General features: G+C 40.1%; 1 protein-coding gene across 1 annotated transcript in view; it reads left to right on the forward strand.

The window, feature by feature from the left end:
* The window catches only part of LOC136856119 (chordin-like protein 2), a 97,899-nt gene extending 96,217 nt beyond the window's left edge, over nt 1–1,682 (forward strand). The window contains exon 10 of the mRNA XM_067133768.1: nt 1,445–1,682. Coding sequence (XP_066989869.1) covers nt 1,445–1,620 — 176 coding nt within the window. The 3' untranslated portion in view covers nt 1,621–1,682. The remainder of the gene's footprint in view (nt 1–1,444) is intronic.
* The last annotated feature ends 6,817 nt before the right edge of the window (nt 1,683–8,499 follow it).

The raw sequence follows: 8,499 nt of genomic DNA on the forward strand, positions 1-8,499 counted from the left end.
ATACAAACATGCGACCTGAGATCGTACAAAAAGTGAACCTTTTTTTTTTAGCTGGGATCGTAAAAGGGAACCTTTTTCTTAGCTGGGATCGTAAAAGGGAACCTTTTTCTTAGCTGAGATCGTAAAAGTGAACCTTTTTCTTAGCTGGGATCGTAAGAGGGAACCTTTTTCTTAGCTGGGATCGTAAAAGGGAACCTTTTTCTTAGCTGGGATCGTAAAAGTGAACCTTTTTTTAGCTGGGATCGTAAAAGTGAACCTTTTTTAGCTGAGATTGTAAAAAGTGAACCTTTTTTTGGCTGAGATCGTAAAAAGTGAACCTTTTTTTTAGTTGAGATCGTAATGATGTGAAGGTTTTTTTTAGCTGAGATCGTAAAAAGTGAACCTTTTTTTTTTTAGCTTAGATCGTAAAAAGTGAACCTTTTTTAGTTGAGATCTTAAAAAGTTAACCTTTTTTTCTTAGCTGGGATCGTAGAAAGTGAACTTTTTTTAGCTGGTCGTAAAAAGTGAACCTTTTTAGCTGAAATGGTAAAAATTAAACCCTTTTTTTAGCTGAGATCGTAAAAATGAACCTTTTTTTTAGCTGAGATCGTAAAAAGTGGACCTTTTTTTTTAGCTGAGATCGTATAAAAGTGAACCTTTTTTAATATGAGATCGTAAAAAATGAACCTTTTTTTTAGCTGAGATCGTAAAAACTGAACCTTATTTAAAATCAAAATCGAACTGAAATGAATATAACATAGAATTTAGGACAAAGACTAAGCACTGGGACCTAAAAGGTCATTCAGCTCTGGAGAGAGAGAGAGAGAGAGAGAGAGAGAGAGAGAGAGAGAGAGAGAGAGAGAGAGATGGAAGCTAGATAATATGAACAGAGGTCCAGTAAAAGGAATGAAAGGGGTTGCAGCTATGGGGCCAAGGTTTTATACAAAAGCTACTGCAGTTTAAGAATGCTTCTTCTTCAATGCTTTCCACGAATATTTAGGGGGGGGGTCACATTTACAGTGTCTCCCAAAATCAGTAGGAAGGCAAAGGAGTGTCTACAATTTTTCTCAGTTTTGTTTTTTTGCAGATATTTCAGTCTTCCATTTTAGGGCAGAATGGGTCACAAGCAGGAATGGGTCACAAGCGGGAATGGGTCACAAGCGGGAATGGGTCACAAGTAGGAATGATGAGGTTTTTGTATATAAAAAAAATAATTTTGTTTCTGTAACTTTCAATTTGAGTACTGTTTTTCTGTAAGTCTTATATTATCTTACATGTACACATGCACACACATACACACACACACAAACACACACACACACACATATATATATATATATATATATATATATATATATATATATATATATATATATATATATACAGTAGACCCCTCAAATACGAACACCGTAACACGTCGCCGTACTAATCTTGTACTTCGTTCTCTCCTCCCTCTCTCTCTCAGAGCTGATGGATAAGTTCCGGAAACGCGTGGAGAGGTTCCACAACCGCTGCAAGGAGGCCGCGGAACACCCGAGCCGCTCCTGCACGGAGAGGCGCGTCAAGCAGCTGGAGAAGGTCCTGAAGACAAAGCCACCCCAAGAGAAGTTCCAGTGCAACCGCGGAGAGAAGGAGATTTGAACACGACAGAGACCTAGTCTTTTAACTTTCTAGTCAGAGAAATATATAATTAAAAATAAAAATATGTTTACCAGAACCACAAAAAATAATAATGTACGGCGAGGGGATGCGCATGTGAAATCTGTAGAACTATAATCAATCTCTGGTGAGTAAACAAAAAAAAAAAAAAAAGATCTCAACGAGAAGAACGAGGCGTGAGTGCGTTCGATAGCGTGTGGAGTTGAACGATGGTTTTTAGACGACCCCCTTTTCCAAAGAACAGAGGCTGCAGGCCACTCCCTACTCCTCCTCCTCCTCCTCCAACTCCCTCTCTCCTAATCACAGACATCCAATTTCCCCCTTCCCCCTCCCTCCCCCACCTCCCAACTCCCTTCCACTCTCACGCTCAGTAACAGGAAGGCCCGACCTACAACTTCCCTTCCGTTAGGATTTATTTCGACCAAGCAATACCATGCAGATGGCAACTGGTCGCAGTGCATCGAATAACATTTTACCCTCTTGGTTCCCATTGCTGAATTTTTTGGCCCCTGCCCACCCCCTCTCCTGAACTCACGTCAAACTACTACACGTCAGGGTATAAGGATGAAGAAGTTCAGATACCTTCTACAGAAAGTAAAACTCAATTTAAAAAGGCACCTGGTGATGCCTTCGGGGTGCAGACAGTGATTATGTCCTCAGTACTGTAAACCTTGTGTGTGTTTTGGGCTAGGATGCCTTGCGTGTTTTGATGCACCAGAAGATAGTGATGATGATGATGATGATGGTAGTGGTGGTGTGGCATCAACAACCCAGGAAGAAAAGTCAGTGGTGTAGATGTTAATGAAGATGATGTGAACAGGACCTTGTTTCGGAAAAGGGACGGGAATCAGAAGTGAAGAAAAGTGGACCCACGGTGCGAGAGGGGATTGAGTAACGTAACGGGATTTGAATGTTCAAAAAAATCTCCTTGCAAAGGAAGGCAGGCAAAAGGACCAGAACAGATAAATGAAGAAGAAGAAGAAGAAGAAGAAGAAGAAGAAGACCTAACACCACACACACACACACGAGGAAGTGATTGCGCTGTTCCAGTGAATCAACAGAATTTTTACATATGAGATTTACGAAGTTTTTCTTTGCTTAGATTGTTGTGAAAATTATAATCACAAAATTTTATGAAGGTTTAATATATATATCTATATTCAAAATGCAAACGTACTTGCAAGCACACATACAGATGCGTGTTTTCCACAAACACCTAGTCGGTAAATGCATTAACCCTTAGATGCTGTGCACATCAGGATATCAGACCCAAACACCAAGAGGTGTTTCCACAGCTTATCAGATACATTCCGCCAAATTTTCTTTTCTGCTTTCTATTAGAGCTTTCCCGATTTGAAATATCTAGTTTACTCTGTTTCTGTAGTCAAGGCGTCTGAATGAAACGTGATGGAATTACGGTGAAACTAACAAGAAGTTTCGCCTTATAAATTGTTGTCATAAGTGCTGTATATATATCTAAACTATTTTTCTAAGTGTTGTTGATAACGAAAATGAAGAAAAAATTCAAAAAAAAAAATTGAGATCTAAAGAGCTAGAACCTTTTGATTTAAATCTGTACTGACATAAGGAACTAATGAGACTGATAAATCAATAGCTTCCAATCAGCTTTTCTTTGAATGATTCAACACCCAGTTGATAGTTATGGCTGATTAACCTAGCTAGCATGAAAGGGTTAATGCTCTTGGAACTGCATTTACTCACACAAGACAAGTTGATAATGCACATCATGTATACAAAACTGTATCCATGTGTAACCATACACACAATAACATGCATCAAAGGCCAATACAAATCGCGAGGTTTTTTGTTACAAGTCTAGTTTTGTGTAATGATTTCCTACGTGATGGGGATGAACGAGCTACAATTTCTTGAGACCCATTTGGCCAAAAGTTGTCATGCCTCAAGCACCCATGGATAGGGGTATATTCCAGTGCCTGAGCCTCAGGTACCCAAATTTTAACCTTAGGTGCCATAATTAGTCATACAACACCACTCAGTCTTCATTGCCTTACTTTCCTATTAGAATGCATCTGACATGGGCACATCAGTATCACCATCTTGGCACAACCTGTCACTCAATGTCATCGATTATTATTATTTAGTATATATCGCCCAGTACTGATTATATCATTTCTGTAAGAGCAATAACAAATCTCTGTAATCAACCATCTACACAAGCATTTAGCTCTTACTTAATACCAGCTTGTCGTTCAAAATCAGACCTTTGGAACGCCGAGGCCCAATTTGGAACTGCAATCCTCAGTACAAATAACATCCATTATTTGAACACGTTCGCGACTTCCCTTGAACATGTAAGATTCAATTCCAGTTCTGTCTGCAAACAGTTTCATCTGCAACTAAAATATTCTTACTCATTTTTCTTCAGTATATATTCAAGTTACCCATTTCTTTCCACTTAGAACATTACGGATACACTCAGCAGTGTCTGTGGCACAATCTTGTTGTTAGTCATTGTTTCTGACTTGCAAGCCAAAGTGTATACAGGAAGATTTTAAGAGAAATATCCAAGTTACCACTACAAGACTAAATGATTCTAACCCATTTTCTTTCCTCTTTAAAAACAGTTCCAAACAGTTTTCCATTCCTCTTGCTCAGATGGATGACAGGCTTTAATCTATCCCAGCTAAGCTAGGATAAGACACTTTTGTACCAAGGTAACCAGAGCATTTTTCATATGACAATAAGCTAACTCGCTCACAGTGCTAACGAAGCATTTCTGTTGTCTTAAATCACTGCAGATTGTTGCAAGTTTCTGTATTGCCTGGTTTTCATGTAATGGGCATTAACTCTATGCTCAGCTGTCTTTATCTAGATACAGAATTGGCATGAGTGTAAATGCTCTCCTCGTGAGACCAGCTGATGCCACCCAAAGGCTTCAAGTTTGGTCTGCTGTCATCAGTTACTGGGGTGCTTACAAACATGATGCATAGCGGTATAACAGAGATCACTGCACCTGATCTCCATGGCCCGTCACTAGTTTCTGTAATTTTTTTACAAAATAGGATGGTTGGCAGTACCCATGCCACTCCACACTTCTACACAGGTGTCAAGCTGACCAGTGGGGGTGACTCCCCTCTCCTACCCCATAAAAAGCATGAAACAGTCCTGATCTGGGTGAATTTTGCAGACTCAAACTAGCTCACTTTGATGATAGCGTCCAAAAAACAGAAGGAGTGGTGTCCCAGATTAAAACAGGCCTTCTCTGGTACTGGAGTCCAGACGTTCAAACTGTTGTCCGCTAGTCAAGGAGTCCGTGAAGACTCCAACTGGCGTTCCTCGTACAGTATATCAAAAGACTCAAAATGGCTCCCTTAGGGCCAGTTGACCAGCTGACTTGAACAGGCTACCTCTATGACCAGAGTTCAGGAAGACTCAAACTGACTAACTCTAAGACCAGAGTCCAGAAGACATGAACTGGCTCTTTCTAGGACCAGAGCCTGTGAAGACTTGAAATGGCTACCTCTAGGACCAGATTCCTGGAAGATTCGAACTGACATCCTTCCAGTACTGGAAACAGGAGAAACTTGGACTGGAATCCTATGGTACCAAAGTCCTACAATGTTAGAGACTTAGACACCAGGGAAGTTATAACAACTGGAAAGTTTCCTTCTAAGATAAATCAGACAAAAAAACCCACGATGCCTCGATGCACGTCTCCCCAAATCCTTGTTGCCATGGAAACATAAATTCGCATGCAATACACACATAATATCTATCTATACATGTCGAATGTATGTGTGCTCGTAGGTACAAGTAGGCATACTGTTTCTTACAACAGATTAATGTATAAGACAAAGAAGATATTTTCCATGATAATAGATTTAACACTAAAAAAATAAAAATTTTTAGTTAGGAATGAAAAATAAAAGTAGCGTTGGAGTGATTTTTATTTTGTATGAATGGAAAAGACAGTCATTACTACCATGTGTGAATATACAGTAAATGTATGTATATATATATATTCTAGCAGGAAATAAAAATATAAAATAAATATTTGCCGTCTACGGAATTTAGTGTTCACTGTTTTGTATGTCTCAAAAAATGTACCAAAGAAATTCTGGCTTTATTTGTGGCGAAGAAGTTTGCTTCCGGTAGCAATAAGACTTGGCTACATTTCACAGTGTTCATTTTAGGCAGATGATGATGATGATGATGATGATGAAAGATTTAAAATAATAATAATAATACTAATAATAATAATAATAATACTAATAATAATAATATTAAATAATAATAATAAAACATGATTTCAAGGTATTCTTTGATCATGATATTTTTGTAAGTCGTTTGCATACAAAGTCTTTTTTCGTTTTTTTTTTCTTTTCTTTGTTTCTGTGATGTAAATATTATTCCATTTTGCTTTTTATATATATCTTTTTTTTTCTCCGTTCGGGTTTTTTGTCATTTCTCTGACCTCATTTGTTAAACCATAAATCAAGTTAGTGTTACATTGCATAAGGATTTTCCAGGGTAGGTTTGACGGTTACGCTCTCTCTCTCTCTCTCTCTCTCTCTCTCTCTCTCTCTCTCTCTCTCTCTCTCTCTGTCCTCTCTTTCTCTCTCTCTCTCTCTCTCTGAAACACAAATACACACATACATTGACATTTCATCTGAAGGATTCCTTACAAAGAGTGAGCTAGACGAATACAGTCCAACTTCGAGAATGAGAAGCTGGTAAGATGATTTCACTACTCTCCAAATGGTATAGCAGAAACCAGCCTTCCCCAATCTATCTAGACCATAATAAATCTTTGAAGCCCCAAAATTTCAGTTCTAGATCAGTTTCACTGAGTCCAGAGTCTACCCCATTGTATCCCCTGGATGCCCTCTGCAGAAGGCAAGAAGGGGGATACTGTAGTTTGGGATACTTTAGTTTAGAACTTGATTTTCAATCTAGATACTCTCGTTTCTTTCCATCTTCCAAACTTTTTTTTTTCCTTTTTCTTTTCAGTCGTATTGCTATGGCAAGTTTGTGTCTGTCAGTGTTGCTATACCTAGAGTCTCTCTCTCTCTCTCTCTCTCTCTCTCTCTCTCTCTCTCTCTCTCTCTCTGACATATCTACGACCCCCACCCCCCCACAAACTCATTCTCTTCGGGTAGCTGATACATTCTAAGTGTTAAGTGAGGCGAAATCATTTCTACTTTACGTCTTAAAAGAGGCTCCGTTGCTTTGTAAGTATCTCTGTAAGTAACCACCTCCTCCTCCTCCTCCTCCTCCTCCTCCTCCTCCTCCTCCTCCTCCTCCTCCTCCTCCTCCTCCTCCTCCTCCTCCTCCTCCTCCTCCTTCTACCTCCTTCAATACCAAAGAGATTATTATTGTTATCAATAATGCTCGGCTGACCTCTTCGGCGGATGATCGAGACTTCTGGAGGTCAGGACCTCTCATGACAGGTGGACGGGGTCAAGTCGGGTCACAGACCTCCTTCACCTGTTCAAAGCAATCACTGACATATAATGAAAGCGCAAGTTCGGGGATTTGTAACGAGATTGAACGACTTCACTGGACGACTTTTGACTTCAATTCCCACGACGACTCCTGGCTTCGATTCCCACGACTTCTGGCTGCAATTTCGACGATTTATGGCTTCAGTTCCGACTTCTTACTTCAATTCCGACGACCTCTAACTTCAATTCCCACGACTTCTGACTTCAATTGCCATGACGACTTCTGACTTCAATTTCCATGACGACTTCTGACTTCAATTCCCACGACTTCTGGCTTCAATTCCCACGACTTCTGGCTTCAATTCCCACGACTTCTGGCTCCAATTCCCACGACTTCTGACTTCAATTCCCATGAAGACTTCTGGTTTCAATTCCCACGACTTCTGACTTCAATTCCCATGACGAGTTCTGGATTCAATTCCCACGACTTCTGGCTTCAATTCCGACGACTTCTGACTTCAATTCCCATGACGACTTCTGGTTTCAATTCCCATGATGACCTCTGACTTCAATTCCCATGAGCACTTCTGGCTTCAATTCCCACGATTTATGACTACATTTCCTACGACTTCTGGTTTCAATTCCCACGACTTCTGACTTCGATTCCCACGACTTTTGACTTCAATTCCCACGATTTCTGACTTCTTCAATTCCGACGACTTTTGACTTCAATTCCGACGACTTCTGACTTTACTTCCCACTTCTGAGTTCAATTCCGACGACTTTTGACTTCAATTCCCACAACTTCTGACTTTACTTCCCACTTCTAGTTCAGTTCCCACGACTTCTAACTTCAATTCCCACGACGACTTCTGACTCGGATTCCCCCGACTTTTGACTTCCAGTTCTGAAGACTCTTCACTTCAATTCCCAAGACTTCTGACTTCAATTCCGACGACTTTTGACTTCAAGTCGTCTAAGGGGATCCTCCCCAAAAATCGTTGGACGACTTTTGACTTCAATTCCGACGACTTTTGACTTTAATTCCAATAACTTCTGGCTTCAATTCCGACGACTTTTGACTTTAATTCCGATGACTTCTGGTTTCAATTCCGACGACTTTTGACTTTAATTCCGATGACTTCTGACTTCAATTCCGACGACTTCTGACTTCAGTTCCGACGACTTCTGACTTCTTCAATTCCGACGACTTCTGACTTCTTCAATTCCGACGACTTCTGGCTTCAATTCCGACGACTTCTGACTTCAATTCCGACGACTTCTGGCTTCAATTCCCGACGACTTCTGACTTCAAATCCCCGACCTTACGACTTCAGGACGTTCTCATTGTATTCGATCAAAACGAGCGACCATTGATGTATTCTGAATTAGCTGAAGATCAATTATATCCTAAATTCAATATCAATTTCAATAG

This window comes from Macrobrachium rosenbergii, chromosome 34 (genome assembly GCF_040412425.1).
Source record: "Macrobrachium rosenbergii isolate ZJJX-2024 chromosome 34, ASM4041242v1, whole genome shotgun sequence".
Lineage (NCBI taxonomy): Eukaryota > Metazoa > Arthropoda > Malacostraca > Decapoda > Palaemonidae > Macrobrachium > Macrobrachium rosenbergii.